The sequence below is a fragment of the Dasypus novemcinctus genome, chromosome 11, assembly GCF_030445035.2.
Source record: "Dasypus novemcinctus isolate mDasNov1 chromosome 11, mDasNov1.1.hap2, whole genome shotgun sequence".
Lineage (NCBI taxonomy): Eukaryota > Metazoa > Chordata > Mammalia > Cingulata > Dasypodidae > Dasypus > Dasypus novemcinctus.
In genome coordinates this window covers 63013730-63035345 of record NC_080683.1, presented here as the reverse complement: position 1 = coordinate 63035345, position 21616 = coordinate 63013730, and the positions used below count along the sequence as shown (strand labels likewise).

The following is a 21616-nucleotide window of genomic DNA, read 5'->3' as shown; positions in this document are numbered from 1 at the left end:
CAAACACTTTTCCTATACCTATTGAGATAAACAATTTTTTTTCTTTTAGTCTGTTAATATGGCAAATTATGTTGATTTTTTATTTTTAGCATTTCCAGTTTTATGCTGAAATTCTTAATCTTAATTTTTAAAAATCTCCTTAGACATGGTAAATTTTGCTATTTTAAAGTCTCTATCATATCAATATTTGAAGCCCCTATGGGTCTGTTTCTTCTCTATTTTTCCTGCTGGGTCTTGTTCCTGTCTTATTTTCTCGTGTGCCTGATTATTTTTCCTTATGAACTGTAAATTGTATTTACATTTTTTGGTAGAAATAATTGGAGAACTAGAATGATGTTATCTTATTCCAGATAGGATTTGCATTTATTTCTGCCAGGTATTTGGTGACACTAATACCTTAGGATGCCAGAGAGCTTTAATTCAATTGCAGGCGTTGACACGATTTGATGCTAAGCTGCAAACATTGCAAGGGCCTATCTACTCCTGGTTCTCCTTTACTCCTTGGGGGCACTCTTTGAGACCCCAGTGCAAAACAGCCCCCTTGGTGACCTGGAATTTAATCCCTGTCTCCTAGGCCCATGAGGTCCTTAAAAATGTCACTCAGTCTCTCCTTACAGGGCACACTCCTTGTGTGTGGGGCTCCCCTATGTGCATGGCAGGGCACTTCTTGCGCGCATCAGCACTGCGCATGGGCCAGCTCCACACGGGTCAGGGAGGCCTGGGGTGTGAACCGGGGACCTCCCATGTGGTAGGTAGATGCCCTATCCATTGGGCCAAGTCTGCTTCCCTATATATTGGTTTTAAATCTACTGCCCTACTAGGTCTTTTCTACTCTATGTTCTTTTTTTCCTTCTCTCTTTTCTTCCTTTTTTACTTGATTATTTTTGGTTATTCCTCTTTTTTTCTTCCTATTTTAGTTTGGAACGTATATACTCTTTCACTATATTTTTGGTGGCTCCTCAGAAAATAATATGGATCCTTGGTTTATCATACTAATATGTTAATTAACTACTTTTACTGTTGTCAATGCAAAGATCTTAAAGTGCTTTCACTCTCTTTATATCTCTTAGCTTAAATAGTTTTCTTTTTTAAAAAGATATATTTATTCCACCTTTTCCCCTCCTCCCACCCTGCTATTTTTGCTGTCTGTGTTGTCTTCTCATTTTCTCTCCTCTAGGATTCATAGGGATTCTAACCTGGAGACCTCTGATGTGGAGAGAGAGTCCCTGTCAATTGCACCACCTCCTGGTTTCTGCTGTGCTTCACCTTGACTCTCCCCTTGTCGCTCTGTTTTTTTGGTGCATCATCATCTTGCTGGGTGACTCCTTTGCACAGGCAAGGGCACTGGCTCACCACACAGGCACTCGGCTTGCCATGCAGGCACTTGCTCACCACGTGGGCACTTGCATGGGCACTGGCTTTCCACACGGGCACACTTTCTCTTCTTCTTTTTCACCAGGAGGCCCCAGGATCGAACTCAGGTCCTCCCATATCTAGGTGGAAGCTCTATCACTTGAGCCACATCTGCTACCCTTAAATAGTATTTTTATTGTGTTTTAATTCTAAGTGTTTTTTTAATTCCACAAAACATTGTTAATATTGTCTTATACAGTCAAGGTTCACTTATAATTATGCACCTATTTCCTGTTTTTGTTGTTCTTTATTCCTTCTTGTATCTCTGGCTTACTTTCTGGAATCACAATCTATCCTGTTGAACAGGATGCCCTTTATTTAGAGCAGGCTACCTGTTGGCACATTCTGTTTTAGTTTGTCTGAAAATGTCTATATTTCATATTTATTCTTGATGAGTTGGTGGGAAAGACATTACATATATCTTGATACATTTCACTATTGACACATTCCTAAGGTGTGCTTTCTAGGACAATGTGAGGAGAAATAATAGCAGAAAGGCTAGGAACTAAGAAGAATCCAGGGCTATAACTGGACCTTGGCTCTACTGCCTCAAGTCCCACCAAGGACTCCTATTTGGCTTGCTAGACCCCTTGCTTAAAGCAGAAAAACCCACAGCAGTGTTAGTTTAATTAGATTACTTTTCCTCCTAACACCTGATAGGACTCAACCCACTTAAAACCTAAAAGTATTTATGAGAGGAGGTGGAGAAAGACTAGCAATCTGGAAGCATTTCTTCCTAAACCAGCTGGGGAATGGCCACAAAATGTAGCGCCCAGGAGAGTCAGCCTGACGCAGTGGGACAGGCACGAGGCAAGTCTCAACTCCTCGCTGCTCAGACCAAGGAGGGCGGGGCCGCTGGTCTCAGGCAGACCTCAGGTCTGATTCCCCTGAGTGCAGCTCCGAAGCCTCCTCTGCGCAGACTGTTTACCTCCATCAGCTGAGGTCACCTGAGAACCTGGCACCCACCAGAGCGATACTTCCACACCCTCACAGGTCTTCTCAAATTTCTCCTTAGAAGGGCATCTGGAGCAAGCCTGGCCCAGAGAACAGAGAGACGCAGTAACAGGCACCAAGCAAGCCGATGTGCTTTATCAGGAGAATGTCCTTAGCCCACACCACCTCCTGAGGAAACACTGAGCACGTTGTGTGAGAACCAGGCCACTGGGAAGTGGGTCCAAAGAGGGTGATTGCGGTATTCTTTCCTCCCTTGGCACTTCAGGGAAAGGGGAGAAAGGGGCTGGGGGGCAGGGCAGAGTGCAGCACACCATCCGTGAGAGGCAGCGCTGACCAGGAATTGAGCTCAGACTCTGGGGCCGGGAAACCCACCAACCTGCCTTCTCACAACGATCGTGTCGGGAGCCCTTAGCATAGCCAGAGCTCTGCGTCCTGCTCCAAGCCCCTCCCTCGGGTGGCAGATCCCGCTGGAGAGAGGGGCAGGACAGTCAGCCCTGGGAGCAGACCTGCTCCTTACTCTGAGTATTCCACTTCTGGAGCCTCCTGGAACCTGGAATAAGAAGAGGTTTCAGCCTTAGAGCAGGGATTTTTAATGGGCCGCTGTCCTACTAGGCCAGTGTTCAAGCAAGACTGGAAAATAAGATAATCACCTTGCACTCTAATTTATCTGAGAGGAACAAAATAAAGGTGAAAAATAAAACATTCTACATATCTGCTTTCATGTGTAAGAACAGAAAACATTCCCAATATTCTACCAGTAATAAAAATACTTCTATTGGGCTCAAAGAACAAATCTTTACTAATGTTATTTCAAGTATTAGCAAGCCTACAGGGGAGACATGGGGGGGGGGGCGTGCTCTGATTCCCCTCCAGGAGGACCCGTCCCTCCCCCCCACAACATGCACTTGGGCTGGAAGTAAGGATTGAACCTTCTGGATCTTCTCCAAGTCAGGATCTCTGACCCTCCTGCTGTCCATGGCCAAAGTTTTTCACATTCCCTAACATTTAGATTCTTCGTGCTGCCCCAAGCTTTGCCCTGCTCAGACCAGAGAGGCCAGAACATGCTGGTCCTGCAGTCACTGGTCAGGGCTGGGGGCTGCCCTTGCCCCCTAGAGCTCAGCCCTGCTGCCACGTGTCTCTCTCTGGAAACGTTTTTTTCCACCATGAGTAATAGTCTTTGCTGATGTGCTTGACAGACGCAGGTTTTTGTTTTCTGCATCCTAATCTTTTAAAAAAATATTAGAATTTCAAAAACATTTCAGAAATATAATATGCACACAGAAAAGCACACAAATTAGAAGTGTACAGCTTAAAAAATGATCACAAAGTGAACACACCTGTGTAAACACCACCCAGTTCAAGAAGTAGAACAGGAGTCCACACGTAAACATAGTTTTAGTATTCTTGCCATGGCTCAATGCTGAGTGCTGAGCTTCCGTGCTCGGTATTAACTGTACTTCTCATCTGACAGGTCCTGAAGGGATTTCAAAATCTGACAGTGTCATCTTTCCCTGAGATCTAACTTTGCCTAGAGAAGATCTCGTCTCATGCTGGGTTGAGGGCTTCAGAGGGCAGGGTCCAGCTCTAGGTTAGGTGCTCCCTAGGTGGAGTTTGAATGACCAGGGAAATCCAGACCAAGCCATGTGGGTGCCCCAACCCTGGTCAGGGGCTCTAAGGTCTCATTTTATCCTTTTTTGATGTCTCAGAAGGACAAATGACCAGGACTCTAGAGCAACATATTTCCCTCAATGCTACAGAGACAGCCCTGGGATGTGGAAAAGAACACCCAGCTCATGTATTCATCAGGCCAGCATGGATCCACCTTGGCTCAAGAATGGCAAATAAGGCAAACACGGTCCCTTCCTTCTCAGAGAGAGTTCCAACACCCAACATGTCAGGAACTAGGAAGAAAACCCTCCCAGAATTCAGAACCACTGCCTCACCCCTCTCCAGCCCAGGCTCTGCTCCTCCCTCCATCCCAGCCTGGTGGAAGAGAGGAATGCGTCCTAATCGCTGCCTTTGCTCTTTGCAGGCCCTGCCATCCCTGTGGGCGTGGACGTGCAGGTGGAGAGCCTGGACAGCATCTCTGAGGTGGACATGGTATGCTGCACCCTGGGTGGGGCAGCCGCCAGGGAATGATCATTTGGCTAAATTTCTGTGGGCGCTCTGGTGGGGCCTCAGTGGGTGCAGGCTCTGCCTGTGTGGGTGGCAGCAGGAGTCGGAGGGGCTTGGACGTTGCCAGGGGGAGTGAAATCTAGAGCAGTGGTTCTCCATTGGTTAAATGGGTATTCCTGAACCCACCCCACCTGGGGTGAGGTCAAAGGCCCTGCATTTGGAACACTGCTCACGAGATGACCTAGCTTCCTGCCATCTCTGTGTTTCTCCCCCTTTTGTGCACTGCTCCTTTAGTGTGCAGACTTCCTGCTTTGGAGAAATCCACTCTGCGTGCAATCATGCCAGGCTGTCAGCATCACAGCTTGGTCTTCTGAACACCAACGTCCTGATACACAAGAATAAGCCACTCTCTTTCCCACTGCAGGAGCACCATTGCCTCGGGGCTGCACCACTGTCACCTCCGACACTGGAGCATGAGCCCGAGGCACCCATTGCCACAGTGGGCGATGGGCAGATGGAAAGGGAGGAGGCTTTCTAAGCCACCTCTCTCTTGTCTCTCCGCGGCTCCCACAGGACTTCACCATGACCCTGTACCTGCGGCATTACTGGAAGGACGAGAGGCTGGCCTTCCCCAGCACCGGCAACAAGAGCATGACCTTCGACGGCCGGCTGGTGAAGAAGATCTGGGTCCCCGACGTCTTCTTTGTCCACTCTAAAAGGTCATTCACTCACGACACCACCACTGACAACATCATGCTAAGGGTGTTCCCGGATGGCCACGTGCTGTACAGCATGAGGTAACTGTGAACGGGGCCATCGTTTCTTCCTCCAGTGTCATTCCCTTCTGCGTGGTCAGTCCCTCTGGCCCTGAAGCGTTTGTCATTGTGTGACCCCACCCGCAGATCAGTTGAACCGAGACCTGAGGGAGGGAGTGGGAATGAAAAAGGGACAAGAGACAAAGAATGGAGACAAGACAGGATTCTGATCAAGCCTCGTTTATTGAGGGTCAATCTGGGGTTCTTATAGCCGGGATGAATGAAGTGGTACATACTGACAACACATGTGTCAGTAAATAATTGGTTAACTAGATTTTATTCTCGTGCCACACGCACGTGCGGATGGTTATTTGGCAATGTCCTCGGAAAGACTTTTGTGCTCTTTAGGGAATGCCTAATTGGAGCCCGGTGGAGTGGCGGAAGAATAGAAACTTAATTGCTTCAACGAGGGTGGGGAAACAGAAACTTAACCCGGTTAGTATCTAAAAATAGCGCTTAGCAACAAGATGGCCAATACAGCACCTGTGCCAGAGGCAGCTTCCCACAATTGTGGTGGGGTCTGTGGGCTGTGAGGGATGGTACACACCTGCTACCAGTCAGAACTGATCAAAAATGAAATGGCCAGCCTGGTGCTTGGTGACTTTCCTGTCATTGCAGGTCTTAAGCTTAGAGTAGTACACTACTTGGTCTTGAACAGATTGAAGGAGACACCTTCCTCCTTTGAGAGCCCATGATTCTAGTTAATTGGCTGTAAAGACATAAAAAAAAAACACCAAACAACAATAGCTACCATTTTTTTCAGTGCTATGGCAGACTGGCTTCTGGGCTAACTTGAGAGGTTTACAATCTTATTCCACATATTCCTGGCCTGCTTGCATGCTTCACCAGAATTAAACACTAGTAGCAGACACTTACTGGTTGGGGAGAGGGCAGTGGGGGCAGGGGGTTAGCGTAACTTCCCAAGCTTCTCTGGGAGTGGATGTCGCCCATGGGCTGGGGGGGGGGCAGTTCTCAGGAGAAGGGGTGCAGGGTGTGGGCCTTGTGCAGCCAAGGCCTGTAATAGCTGGGGGAGGGTGCCCTGGCGCAGTAAATGGGGTCTGGGCAGGGCACCAACAGCACCTGCTACAGAAGATAAAGCTCTGAAAGTTCAGCCCTGTAATTTAGACATCTGTCCCCAAACTTCTGAAAATAGACGTAGGAGGCAGCTCCTCTTGGTGGTGTGCCATGCCCTCTACTCTGGGCAGGTCTCAGAGCCAATAACTCACTGCACAAGCCAACGTGTATGTTTGGGTTGTCTAGGATTACCGTCACTGCCATGTGCAACATGGACTTCAGCCACTTTCCCCTGGACTCCCAGACCTGTTCTTTGGAACTGGAAAGCTGTAAGTATCAGCATTCCTCTCAACAAACTATGCCTATTCCCTCTTGGACCCATGTGACATTTTAGTTTTTGTGAGACTGAATGCTGCCTGCCAGCCTAAAGTGTTTACTTCCTCTCAGGCTGGCATAAGATTTCTCTGCTGCTTCAACCGGGTCAGAAGCAAAGGAGTCAAATTAACTGTTTTCCTTTCCCCCCAAAGATGCTTATACAGATGAAGATCTGATGCTATATTGGAAGAATGGGGACGAATCCCTGAAAACAGATGAGAAGATATCCCTGTCTCAGTTTCTCATTCAGAAGTTTCACACCACTTCCAGGCTGGCCTTCTACAGCAGCACCGGTAGCTAACTTTTGCCATAGTCTAATTCAATGTGGAGGGAAACACATTCAAATTCTTCTTCAGCCTTAACCTTTTTCCTTCCAATGAAAAGACATTTTAAATATGAAAACAATATATATCTACAAAATATAAACAACATTAAAGCAGAAAGTTAAAAAGTTGCTGTCTGAAATCCCATCACCCAGAGCTAATCAATCAATCCTAACAATTTAGTAAACCTCGTAGACATCTTGTTTTGATTACACAATTTCACAAATGTGGGATCACACTTCACAGGTTATTCTGTAACCTGATTTGCTAACCATATGGCACATACGGTTTTCCCAAGTAATAAATACATTAATTTTAATGCTTAGAGTATCCTCTTCTGGGACCCTGAACCATGTTTGAGAGAATCCACTCTTCTCTACTTTCACCATTAGCTCTACAGCAGTTATGGGAGAACTACGGGCTTCTGCATCATTGCCTTTGCTCCAGTGCTAAGAAGCCTGAGCCCTTCCACGGGAAGTTTTCGTGCCCTTGCCCATCCTTGCATGGCCACCATCTCCTTGCTCACCTCCTCTCTGTCACCACCCCTCTGTGCATAGCATCAAACACGGTGAAAGAGTGAGCCCTAGTCATGGCTGTGTGGGCAACAGGACCTCCCCTACACTCCCCCTGGGACTGCTTCAGTGCATTTCCACAGCTTTCCTCTTCACCCCCTCTTCCCTTTCACTCTGCTTTGTGTTGCCACATGATTTTCTTTCTTATCTATTCTTAGCAAGCTCAAATCAACTCTTTCTAAATGGCTTCACTTCTCTTTGTAAAGCCCTAAGTTTACTATGTGACAGCACTGTTCTGAGTGCTTTTCATGGATTAACTAATTTCTACTCAACTAACCTATAGTGTGATGTTGTTATTATCCCCAGTTTGCAGAGGAGAAAACTGAGACTTAAAGAGATTACACTATTTGTCCAAGTTACACTGTTGGTATGTAGCAGGCAATCAGTCTTAATCTCTACAGATACTGCCTCTTAGATATGTTCTTTATTAGAATAATATTCATTTGTTCGTTTAATTCCCCACTGGAGCCTTTCTGGAGACCAGATGAAAATGCATCTTCCACTCACATTATGTACTATATCACACACTCAAGGTTTGCCATCCCACACCCTAGGCTGAGTGGGAGCTGTTACCTCACTGCCCTCTATGTGGAACACAGTACATTTCCAAAGCTCCTGGTTCCTGCCCAGCTGTTCCAAGGCAATGCTCACCTGGTTTTCTTAGACAGAGGGAAAGGAGAATAGAATAGTCCCTAAAGGAAGAAAGGCAGTCCTCAGCCTTTCCAGAAAAGACTCTATGCAAACCTAAGGAACAATGTGATTTGTTTCATGGCCGCCCGTTTGAGTAGGAAAGATAAAAGGTGGAATCTGGGTGAGCTGGCCTGAGTGGACAAAGGCTGTGGGATGAAAAACTGATTAGTAGTTTCCACTATCTTTGATGATTTCTTTCTCTTTATCCAAAAAGTACCTGCCTCAAACAACCCAGGAGCCTGCACAGCAGCCACATGTCAAGTTTGTCTGGATCTGCCCTATTGTTTCAGCCTTTCCCTGTTGACCCAGCACTTCCCCTTCCCAACTCAGTACCAACCTACCACTCTAGACAGGTGGTCTCTATCCCTCCAGCAATATTTCTCCTGGTCTCTCCCTCTATCTGAGCCACCAGGAGAGTGTGAGCCGCAATCAGATTTGTGAGCCCCACTGCAGGCCTACTGAGTCAAAATCTCTGAGGGTGGAGCCCAGGTCAACAGCTCCCAGGTGCTTTGTGCACATCAAAGACCCAAGACCATTGGTCTTAGCCAGTGTTCTCAGAATGTGAAGCCCAGACTGGGAGCATCAGCATGGCCTAAGAGTACTGGGGCTGGGCCCAGCAATCAGAGTTTTAACAAGGTCTCCAGAGAGGTACAGATTTCTGGGCCTTCCTCCAACAGCACCCCATTTCTGATCCAGTAAGTCCAGTGTGGGCTCTGAAAATTTGCATTTCTGATAAGTTCCCAGCGATGCTCTTGTTGCTGGTCCAGAGACCCTACTGTGAGAACCACTGTGAGGTCACTGTTTTTTCCAACTCTGGGGAAGTTTTAAAACATATCCATGCTTAGGTCCCCACCCCAGACCTATAAATCAGAATCTCTCCTAGATAGGACCAAGGCTTTGGAGAGTTGTCGAAGGTCCCAGATGGTCCTGGGTTACCCAGTCTCCAGCCCACACAGCTCTGTGCCTCTCTGAGCCTCTGCTGTATGGTCTCCTTGCCCCCAATGCCCTCCTCTCCCCACCCACCCAACCGACTTGTGCTCATCTCTTCAATGAGTCCTTTCTCAGGTCTTCCACGGATCTTTCTTTTCCAAAACCTAAAGCACTTACTGTTTCCATTGATGTTTTAGCACTTACATGCACACTGTTGCACATCTCAAGCACTTCCATTCTGTGGGATTTCCTTTCAGCTCCTTGAAAATCCTTGAGGCAGGAACCAAGGTCTAGGCTTCTCCCTCCTCCTCCAACCCCAGCACCACACTCACAAGCGAGGGCCCTCACCGACCACCTGCTGAAATGAAGGGATGGAACATGAGAAGAGCCCTGAATGGGCACTGGAGACCCAAGTGCTGACCCAGCTCATCCGAGAATCAGGCCCAGGTTTTGGACAAGCAGCTTGACCTCTAGGAGTCTCAGTGTCCTCAGCTCCCAAATTCGAAACCTCAGTTAATTACATAAGACAGTGCAGTGTTGGTCTTACTTCCATACCAACTATGCTATCACTGACTTCAAGTTTTTCTGTAAATCAACTCCCCTTTTGTACTTAAATTTATTTTGAAAATAAATGTTACATCACTATCATCAATGGAAAACTGGTATCATTTTCCAAAAATAGAAGATGACTTTAATGACAAATGTATTGAATACAAGCAAAAAGTGCCTGCCTCTGTACCCCTGAAATAATCTGTGCTCCACCATTGTATGTAGCCCCTGCTTTGGGGCACCAGGGCTGGACAGAGGTCTAATGTTGCTCACTGGCACTCAGGCTGTCCTTGGGCCATCTTTTGGTCAGGATGGTTGGGTAATGATCTCGCAGGTCATTCAAAACCTTATACTTTCAGTCCTTGCTTACAACCATTAGTCAGTGATTCTCAGATTGGCATAGTGAAATAGATCATTTCTACATCATCCTTTTACACCTGAGGAAGTATCAAATGGTAAATGACTTCCCCAAGGCAGGTAGAGTGTCAGAGGTAGAACCCATGTCTGATTTAGTAATCAGGCAGGAACAGTCTATTTCTTCTTGTGAAGGAGGGGTTGAGTGAGCTGACCCCGTGCACAATAAAGGGGACAATGAAAACAGCCCAGCTGCCCAGCCTCCTGCCTCAGTGAAATTGCCTTCAACACCATAGAAGCACTCCAACTCCTTATGCTCCTAAGCAGCGAGTCACTCAGGGAAGATGGTTGTGGGTTGCAAAGAACAAATGCCAAACCAAAAACTAAGTCAATAGCTCCTCTTAGCTCTACCTTTAGCAGGGATGCTGTGTAGAGAAGTTAGATAAAACAAAATATGACAGTAAATGTACTCGATACGGATTAGATATTTATAGGAGAGAGGACTAAGATTTTGAAAAGGAAAGGAATTTTATTAAGCCAATTGATCATTAATTTTAACTTTCTGCTGCTGCTGAAGGCAGAATTAGGAAAAGGAGAGCTCCCAGTGAGGGAGCTGTGTTCCTCCCACTGGGATTGGATCTCACTCATGTCTTCCTTGTGTCCCCCAGGCTGGTACAACCGTCTATACATCAACTTCACTTTGCGTCGCCACATCTTCTTCTTCTTGCTCCAAACTTATTTCCCTGCCACCCTGATGGTCATGCTGTCCTGGGTGTCCTTCTGGATCGACCGCAGAGCTGTGCCCGCCAGAGTTTCACTGGGTAAAAGCATTCGATAAGGCGTGGGAAGGTGGTCTGATTGCTATGTCAAGAAAAAGTAAAATTGCTGTTCATCCTGTGTTGGTTCCCTGGGCTGCTGTAAAAAATTCTCAGATCTGCAAACTGGGTGGGGTCACACAACAGAGGTACATGGTCTTGCAGTTCTGGAGGCTAGAAATCTGAAATCAAGTGTCGGCCGGCCATGCTCGCTCCAACGGCTCTAAGGAGGCCATTCCTTGCCTCTCTCCTGGCTTCTGTGACGGCCAGCATCCTCTGGCTTGTAGCCGTGGCACTCCAACCTCTGCCTCCTTCACATGGCCACCTTCCCTGTGTGTCTGTACTGCTGGGTGTCCTCACCTCTACTTTTAAGGATATCAGTCATATTGGATTTAGGGTCCACCCTGATACAGTATGACCTCATCTTAACTAATTATACCTGCAAAAACCATCACCTCCTGAGGTACTGGGTAGATGAGAATTTTCAGGGACACTATTCTAATCAACCCAACACAATTCCCAAGAATCAGAGTCAAAAGAACAAACTTTCTTCCTGTGTCTTGCCCTTGCCACTCAGGTGCTGGCCTCAGTTTCCCCCACTGCATTATGAAAAGCCCAGGGAGCTAAAACTATGTCAACTTTGCTTGCATCACTGTATAAGACTTCCACACCTGTCAGTAATGGAGCTCAGTACTTAGGCAAATATGATAATTCAACAAAGGCTGAAACTCTATTCTGTAAATACAACAACTTTGCTTGTTGGCCTTCTTTAGACAGACTGAAAGTTTCGGGACAGAACCCATAATATGTGACTGCTGGGAAGGGGAGGGCTGCATTCCCTGAAGCTGTGGTTTGAATCCTTGACAAACCCTGGATTCCAGAGGGAAAGTTCATAACGCTTCATTGTAAATTGGGACAAAATCAGATTGGGCCCTGAGACATGTGAGGGTTTAACCAGCAAGCCAAAGTGAGGAAGAAACTAGCACGACAGGCTTGCAGTAATCCCCAGTCTCCCTGGACTTAAGCGTGGTTTAGTTGAGGGTGTGTGTGCGCATTCCTTGAGGTTCAGGAGGTTTCCTCTAGAGATGTTCTTTTGTCGCTGTTTTTATTTCACATCTGAAGAGGTTCTTTCTGAAGCATCCCTTGGCAGCCCATCTCCCAAGGTGGATGAGAGGAGACAGGCAGTGAGTTGTCCTGCTGACAGTAGGATGGCCTGGCTGGAACCAGAGCTGGGGGATTTCTCATTCGATTTAAGAGATGGAGAATGTAAAATTACGCCTTAGCAGAATGGGGGGGCAGTTCTGTCCCGTTGCCTGGGGCTGAGCTGGGCCTGGGGCCTTGCAGGCATCACCACGGTGCTGACCATGTCCACCATCATCACGGGCGTCAACGCCTCCATGCCCCGCGTCTCCTACATCAAGGCCGTGGACATCTACCTCTGGGTCAGCTTCGTGTTCGTGTTCCTCTCAGTGCTGGAGTACGCGGCCGTCAACTACCTGACCACCGTGCAGGAGCGGAGGGAGCGGAAGCTGAGGGAGAAGGTGAGAGAAGCTTCGTTCATTTCCTCATCTAAGGGGTGAGGAGTCAGTGAATGCGTGTAGATGAGGCAGATGTTTATACAAAAGAGGAAGTTCCTGCTTTAGAACAGGTTGTAGCTTCTGCCCCAAGGATCCAAGAAAGCAGCAAGACCTTGTACAAAGACAGGGAACAGGGAGACTCAGGCCCAACTCTGTCATCTGCTCTGGGCCTCAGTTTCCTCATCTGTAAAAAGGGGACAACAGAATTCTTACACTGCCTTCCTGGTGTGAGAGAATGTGTATGAAAGTTGTTTTGAAAACTGTAGGGTTCTAGACACACAAAAACTAGCACTATTATTACTGAACACATCTGGGGAAAATGCCTCTATGTCCTATGACCAGAGAAGGGGAAATTCTGAAATGAAAATCTCCTTTATTCATCAGTACTCTGGTCCAGTAAAAATTCAGCCACGTAAGACTTTAGCCTTTAGACTGATTGGAAATACTAAACTATTTATACTTCATTGCATTATACTGTACCATACCATACCATGAGAATAGAAGGCAAATGTGGAATTCCACAAGGTAATGTACAGGGGCCTTTGACACAGGGAGAGAAAGTCTATTCCATTCATATTCAGACTCTTAGCAAACCACAGTAAGAAATAAAATGCTGACTTGTTTCAAATAATTTATGCTAATCATTGCACTAACCAAAATGCACTTTCACCTAAAAAGTACGGGGATTAAGAGACATTAAAATCCCACTTACTTTAGGCCCATCAAAGTGGTTGTTAGCTCCTTAGCATGAGGGACCTTTGGATTTTAGGAAAAGAGATTATGTTGCATTTACAAAAATAGATTTTCAATGCCCGTCTTATGCCTGCCAATGTTTCTACATTGTCTCCAAGTATGCTAGAATGTTTAAGAATTTATTTTTAAAACTCTATCCAAGTATTTTTACTTTAGCATTTGAGTACTTGGTTAAATTTTAAATGGTTCATACACTGATCATTATCAAATGTCTTTGGATTATATTTGGACACTTTTGAATTATAATCCATCGACTTTCCTATATAGAGCTATTCAAAAAACAGCAAAGACTTTATCCAACAATTATGCTCTCAGGAACCCTTAATTCTGCAGAACTTGTATTCAGATGGTTCCTTGACCTGTGGCCATACAATGGGTCCTGGTCATTGCTACTGATTATAGGACACTGTCTAAAGGGCAACAAAGAAATCACCTGTGGAAAGGTCATTGGGTTCCTACGTCTGTCTTCCTGTCTGTGTGAGGGCAGATATACAGGAGTTGAGAGCTCATACTCCACTTTTGTGAAACATGTGATTTAAGGGCTAAGAAGTCATAGTTGCTAGCGGGCAGGCAGTTTTGGGAAAACCCAGAATCTCTTCTCTGTTGCCACACAGAGAAACCATCACTCATGAGCATTAAAATGGTCCCAGTGGAGCCGAATTCCCCAAAGTGGGAGCCAAATACCATCTGCCCTACCTTGGAATTCCTCCTGAGCCTATTAAAAATAAAGATTCTGGGGCTGCATCCCAGACCTACTGATTCAGAATCTCTGCAGGTGGCACCTGGAACTGGCATTTTTAAGCTCCCAGGTCTGATGCTCTTTAAAGTTTAACTTCTACTGTGTAAAGGACAAAGCTGACTGGAACCTGATAGGTTCAGCCCTGGTTCAAATGGGGGGCAAGTGCTGCCTTGGGCTGCAGGGGCCAGGCAGCAGGGGAAGCACAGGGTCTGCCTTCCCTGCCACACCCTAATATTCTGGCTGATCATTCAAAACTCGTTCAACATGCCAGGAGCCACTAAATCTTTCTTAGAAATAAGTTGATAGGGTAACAGGAGTTTATGGGTATGTTTTGTCATTTCCTGATTCTAACTCAAAACCTTGGGAGAAAAGTCTATGTTCATTTTAGCAGAAAGAATTTCAGTTTAGAGGAAGGAAAATTGGAACAGGGAAAATTAGTAAAGACTTGCGTGTTTTGTTTTTTTTTTTAAGTCCCAAAGAAAATATATTTGGGTGTTATTTTACATGTGCAAAGAGATGGCTACAAGATTGCTTACAGCTTATGAGTCTATGTTAATTGTTCTAGAAATGTATTTTTGTGTTACTGTTACTGATGGGAAGAGACATAGGAATAATATTGAAACAATCATTCCTGATTTTTAAAAAAATAGCCTCCTAAACCGCAAAAATTTCTTCAATTATAAGGAATACTTTAGGTAATTCTGATTTTACAAAAAATCACTCGTCTATTCTTACATTCTAAAGCCTCATACTATTCATTTGAATATTTCGGGACCCATCACAACAGGAGCAGGTTGTGAAATGCCATTATTTCACTTTCCCAGATGGAAAAAGTTGAGGAATTGAAGGGCTGAGAGCCAGGTCAGAACAGGCTGAGAGGAGAAACCTAAGACCAGTTGGCTGGATCAAGCAGTCTCACCCCTTCAGCCAACACCTCTCCAGGGGTCAGCTGGAAGTCTACTCTGCTGACTCAAATTGTGGAAGAAAGTCAAGTCAAACCATTTCCTCCCCTCTAACTTATAACTTACTATGAACATTTTCATACTTGCAGAAAATAGTTGAAAGAACAGAATAATGCGCATCCATATACCCCCCACCTAGATCCAATATTGTTAACATTTTGCCATTTTTGTATGCACACTCTCTCCATAGGAACAAGTTTTTATTATTGCAGTTGAGCAATTTAAAAATATACTGCAGGGGAGTGGATATGACTCAAGTGGTTGAGCACCTGCTTCCCACATGGAAGGTCCTGGGTTCAGTCCTTGGTGCCTTCTAAAAACAAACAAACAAACAAACAAAAAACAGACAACAAGCAAACAAAAAGCTAACTCAGGGGAGCCAAGGTGGCTCAGTGGTTGAGCAATGGCTTCCCACATATGCAATCCTGGGTTCAATCCCTGGCCCCAGTACCTTAAAAAAAAAAAAAAAAAATATATATATATATATATATAGTATTAGTCAGCCAAAGGGGTGCTGATGCAAAATACCAGAAATTGGTTGGTTATTATAAAGGGTATTTATTTGGGGTAGGAGCTTACAGATACCAGGCCATAAAGCATAAGTGACTTTCCTCACTAAAGTCTATTTCCATGTGTTGGACCAAGATGGCTGCTGACATCTGTGAGGGTTCAGGCTTCCTGGGTTCCTCTGGGCTCAGCTCCTCTGTTTTCTTCACAAGATCAGCTACAGACTATCAGGTGACTGGCTCTGTCTCTCTCCCCAGGGCTTCTGCCATGTATAAGGAGCCATCTCCAGTCCTCTGTGTTCTTCTCCTGGCTCAGGTCTTGTCTTCCTGGGGCTGGCTTCTCTTTCCTCTGTGTGCTTACTTCCTCGGGCTCCAGCTTAAGACTTCAGCATAAAACTCCAATATAAAAACTCCAACATCAGAAACTCTCAACCTCAACTCAACCGAGGGGTGGGGACTCAATGCCCTAGTGATGTGGCCCAATCAAAGCCCTAATCATAACTTAATGCCCAGGAACAGACCAGATTACAAAAATAATCCAATATCTATTTTTGGAATTCATAGCCTTATCAAATGCTACATATATATGTATATATATAGCAGACATCATCACCCTTCATCTTTAAATTTAGCTCTTCAGTGTAAGGATGCTCTATTGAGCCACGAACAAAGAGATGGGGTCCAGCACTAAGATCTGAACATGGAGTTTTAAAAGTCCTACTTCCGGCACTTCCTAGCTGTGATCACGGGCAAATTGTACAGCCTCTCCGGCCCTTAATTTTTGCCACTGTAGTTGAGGCTGTTTGTACTAAATCAGTGCCTCTCAATCCTGGCTGCACTTTAAGAAATCACCCGGGAGGTTTAAACTACTTTGTCTAGAGTGGAGTCTGGGCTTGGCCATTTTAAGGAGCTCCCCAGGTGATGCTAATATGCAGCCAGGGTATTGAATCATTGAGCAAAGTGGTCTCTGGAGATCCAGTTCTGCCATTCTGTGGTTCTAAATAGCAAAAGAGCTTTGCTTTCAGACCGGGCCCCCTGCTCTGCCCACTTCCCAAGGCTGAATCGAGTCTGACACTCCTCATGTGTTTGCTGCCCTCCTCTTGTGCTTGCTCCACAGTTCCCGTGCATGTGTGGAATGCTTCATTCAAGAACCATGATGCTGGACGGAAGCTACAGCGAGTCTGAGGCCAACAGCCTGGCCGGTTACCTGAGAAGCCATGTTCTAACAGAAGAAGAAAGACAGGACAAAATAGTGGTCCACCTGGCCCTGAGCAACGAATCTAATGCCTCTAGGAAGAAGGGGCTTCTGAAGGGCCAGATGGGTTTTTGCATCTTCCAGAACACACACGCCATCGACAAATACTCGAGGTTGATATTCCCTGCCTCCTACATAGTTTTCAACTTGATTTATTGGTCAGTGTTTTCCTAGGGGCTCCGAGGCTGTGCCTAGGAAAGGGCTTGGTTATCTGGGAAGGCTGGCCGGCCGTCAGCATGCGGACCTGCTGACCACACTCCCCTCATGAGACAGTAGCAGCTCTGAGCCTCCACGAGGGGGCCCCCTCCCTGGTAGGAACCTGGAACCTTCCAGCTGCCCTTCCGGCAGACTGCATGGGTCTGCTCCTCGCTTGTGCTCTGTTCTGTGTCCCACTTCATGCTTCTCTGGGCTTAGCTTCTGTTCTTATGTGTGAACTGGTTCACCAGAGCATCCTTCATAAAAAAACAAGACTCAAATGCCTCCCAGACATTCTGAGGCCCTTATGAAGCCTAAGATGTGGTTGTGGAGGAAAGAAGGAGAAAAGAAGGGGCAAGCTTAGGGACCTACTGGGTAGGAGACAGGAAATAAGGATTCAAAATAGGAATTAAAAAATCTGTGAATCAAGATGACTGATTATGGGCCGACCTAGGAAGGAGAAAAGGTCAGATACTAGATAGGAAATGGGTTGGCATGTGTGAGTGTGGCAGCAATATTAGGGGACATTACCCATTCATCCATCCATTCAACCTTTTGTTAAATATTGAGTTCTCACCCTGTGCACTGTGGAAATGAACAAACAGAAGTCTGTTTTCTCAGAGAACTTCTCCAAGCCCATGCTCATTCCAGGCATGACATGAAGTACTTCTGCCCTTCTTCCTCCCTTGTGCCCTACTTACCCCTCAGACCCATTGTGTTTGCTGGCGAACAGCTCGTCCTGTCTCCTGTGAGGCCCTCTTAGGGCCAGCCCAGTGCGCCTCTCCTGAAACCCCATGGGGACAAGCCAGGCCTGGGGAGGAGGGCAGTGCCGTGAGAATTAATGCAGCAGGCTTGGTCTTGGGAGGAAGGGGGCATGGGTCTGCTATGGAAATTTGTTTCAGATGCCGTTCTACCGTCCTTTCTAGGCTCCTCTCCTTCTTCCCCAGCACAATAATCCCCATACCTGGACCTGCCTCCACCCCCAGGAGACCCACCTCCTGTAATCAGAAGTGCTCCATACTCTAGAATGATCTCTCTCTTATGCCCCAAGCTAACGACGCTTGATCCTAATGCAGCTAAGCTCAGAGTTAGGAAAGCAATCTGATTTATTGAATCCACACTGAACTGTGAATGACCATTTCCCTTCATGCTATTATGGGTGTTTTTTAGTTAACGTAAATGAATCTCTAATTAGTAGAATTTCAAGTGGTATAAAAGAAATGATTTTGAGAAGGGGGCCTTTTTTTTAAACCACAGCACTTGGAATCAGAAGGCAGTCCCTGGGGGAGAGGGGTTGGGGAATGCCCACCACAGATCCCTTGCTTACAGAAGGATGTTGTTCTGTCGTTCCCCCCCTGCGCCTGTATCCTTCCTGCTCAGGATCCAGTCCAAACGTTGGTCAAGAGTAGACAAGTAGCACAGCAAAAGAGAGGCAGAAATTTGCCTTAAATCATATCAGCTCTGGCCTGTGGAGTCTGCTCCAGAGCTCACAGCTCCCAGGGCCAAGGGTCCTTAGGTCCTGAGGCCTGGGGCCCACATGGACATCAGGGCCTCCAGACATCAGGAGCCTGCAGCTTCCTGATCCTCCCACTGCTCTCTCATAATGACTCACCCCACCGTTGCTCTATGCACCCAGCTTGTCTGTCCCTTCTCCTGGGTCAGCCCCCACCCATTTCCTCTGTTCTCATACGCACTCCTTGTGCTTCACGGAATGATCCTGGTCCCTGCTTCACCAGCCCCTTGCTCAAGTTGAGGACCAGACGCCTCCTCTCTGGCCACCAGCCCTGTTCTGAACCGTGGCTCCCAGGACACCAGCCCAGAGGACACGTGATCCAGGCTGGGATTCAAGGAGCTAAATTCTCAGCTGGACTGGCTCCAGGCAACTTTATGACATAAATTATCTTGAGTGACCCTTGTGAGTCCCTTATTAATGTTAATTGCTGTGCGGCTATTATATACTCAAGCAATGAATATTTTAAAGCATCCCTGTGAGGTAAACTGTACCAGCACAGTGGAGGTCCAAATTGAGAAAAACAGATGGTCACAGCTCACAGAGAAGAGACTGATAGAGGATATGAAGACAAGTATCTATGATATAAATTAAAAAGTGTTAAGTGCCACAGTAATGGTTCAGAATATGATGGGAAGTCTAAGAAGAGAATGATTCCCACTGGGAACATGGGATTGATGCGGGCTATGGGTGGGAGGCTCTTTGTCTCTTCGGAGATAACCTTAACCTAAGCTGTCTGTCCTGACTTGTGGGTGTGGGATGATGAGAGGCTGCAGCCCTGCCCTTGGTAACCATGGCAACAACTCCAGTCCCAAGAAACAGTTTATCAATGCAAACTCTATAAACTTTAAATATTCAGGGAAAATGCAAACCAAATGTGCTAAAAGCTTATCTAGAATGTATGAAGTCCATGCTAAAAGCTTACCTAGATGTGGGAAATATATATGCTAATTCAAGCCTATTGAGAACTGAAACAAAAGGACTATTTGGCCTTCCCTCTCTGTATAAAAGGAACTCAAAAGTCTTGTTCGGGGCTTGGGTTTGAAACAGAAAGCTCCTGAGTCTGGCCGGCCATTAATAAATAATTTTTCCTTCTCAAAATCATTCCTGAGTCCTGGCCTTTCTATACGCAAATAATTGAACCTCTCTCAAATTCTACAACAGGATCTCGTGGAGAAAATGGTCTCTAACCTACTACCTTAAAGTTGGTGATTTAGGCAAGAAGAAATAGGCCAAAGTACTTGCTAGATTTGTGCGTCCAATACGTAGTAACTAACCCCAAGTGTCTATTTAAATTTTAATTAATTAAATAAAATAAAAAACACAGTTCCCCAGTCACACTAGCCACATGGCAATTGTTGAATATCACATGTGGTTAGTGGCTACTATACTAGAAAATTGCAGATATTGAAGAAACATTTCCACAGTCGCAGAAAGTTCTATTGGACAGTACTGCTCTAGATGATGGGGTCAGCCTGAGCAAAGGCAGGGAGAGAGGCAGAAAAATCTGGGACTGCGGGATATAGGGTTTATGGGTCAAGTTATCTGTTTTGACTGGAGCCCAGGCTGTAGGAAGAGGAGGAGAAAAACTAGCTCTTCCATGACACCAGGGGTCGTGACCAGGGCACCCGGGGTTGTCTGGCAGCTCCCCACCGTGCTAGTGCTAAGGAGGACAGCACTCCCACCACGGAGTTGCCTGGCTCAAAACCACCAGATTTTCCAGTTTCGTAGGCAAATGAAAAATGAAAACACAAGAACAAGGAAGATTGGATGATACAGGGCATCTGGACATGTTTAGCCCTTAATCCCTGGAGGCTCTCCTAAGTCACAATGCAGCTCAAAGAGTGATAATTATAATTGTCATTAAATATGTCATGTTACTTTAGTTGCAATTCTTATTTTACTTCAACACTTTTCTTTCTTTTGACTATGTTGTCTTTGTTAACTGTGGCTCATATAACGTGGTTGCCTATTCATAACTTGAAAAATGTTTTTGTGTTAGATTATACATTTAACTGGAGTTAATCTTACAGCAAACATTTAGAAACAAACAGTGTTTTATGATGTGGGAACCATGATACAATGATCTATTGTACTTAGAATTGCCTTATTGCAGTGTAACAGTCTGACTCTACTTGAGAAAAGTAGAAAATTAAAGGAGGTAAAGATGAGATAATAGAGGGAGTGGAAATAGGAATTAAGAAATGTTGAGAACATGGAATGATTTACTCTAGAGATGGGAAGATAGAGGAGCAAACAATTGTTATCAGAGATGCTTGAGTGATACTTTTTTCACAGAATGTTTAAGACATTATCAATTGTAAGATGCACCCTTATTTTATGAACCATTCAGAAAGAAAGAATGCTGTTATATAAATTATGTCAAATTTATCAACACTATGTGTTAATATTGTATGTTTGTTATAGTTTATGAGAAAATATCCTCATATTTGCACTGTTAACCACAGTTCATCTCCCACCATACGGTTCACTGTACTATACAATCCCATGCCTTGTACATTCTATCCAAAGTGTACAATCAGTGGTTCTCACTTTCAGCACAGAGTTGTGCAGCCATTGACCTAGTAAACCTTTGAATATTTTCCTTAGTCCAAAAGAAAAAATTCCATACTACCCTATTATTGACCCTTAGTGTTGCTATAGCACCTTCTTTGACATTGATATTAATTGCAAGATTACAATATTACTGTTAACTATAGCCCACAAGTTACATTAATTGTATTTTCCCATGCATCATTATATTCTTACCACCTTGTAATAGTGACATGCATTTCTTTTATTTCATAGAACATTCTTGTGTTTGTATTATGAACCACAGTCCTCATCCACCTCCAAGTTCACTGTGTTATTCAGACCTTAGATTATTCTGCAGTTTTCTTTCAATTGACGTTTATATCCCTAGACCACCCCTTCTAGCCACAATCCCTTTTATAAATCAGCTGTGTTAGTTATACTCACTATAATGTGTTGCCATCAACTGGATAGACATGAATGATAACGTGGCAGAAGGGAAGCTTGGGGTATGTTCAGGAGATAGTGAAAACAGCCAGCCTACCAAATGGATAAAGAGAAAAAAACTGGAAAAGAACACTGGGGCAAGAGGGTATTCAGCAGGGAAGTAATAATCATTTGGTAAATTGATCAATTTGTCAACAGAATATAAGCTGGCATGTTTTCAA

The 21616-nt window shown here is 45.3% G+C and overlaps 1 protein-coding gene across 2 annotated transcripts in view; it reads left to right on the top strand.

Moving 5' to 3' along the window:
• GABRR2 (gamma-aminobutyric acid type A receptor subunit rho2) overlaps window positions 1–20813 on the top strand; it is a 41539-nt gene extending 20726 nt beyond the window's left edge. For both annotated transcript variants that reach the window (XM_071218596.1, XM_058307144.2), the window contains exons 3-9: window positions 4400–4467; window positions 5056–5279; window positions 6558–6640; window positions 6839–6979; window positions 10773–10925; window positions 12264–12460; window positions 16574–20813. In XM_071218596.1, the coding sequence (XP_071074697.1) occupies window positions 4400–4467; window positions 5056–5279; window positions 6558–6640; window positions 6839–6979; window positions 10773–10925; window positions 12264–12460; window positions 16574–16885 (1178 nt within the window). In that variant the 3' untranslated portion in view covers window positions 16886–20813. The remainder of the gene's footprint in view (window positions 1–4399; window positions 4468–5055; window positions 5280–6557; window positions 6641–6838; window positions 6980–10772; window positions 10926–12263; window positions 12461–16573) is intronic.
• Window positions 20814–21616: the final 803 nt, after the last annotated feature.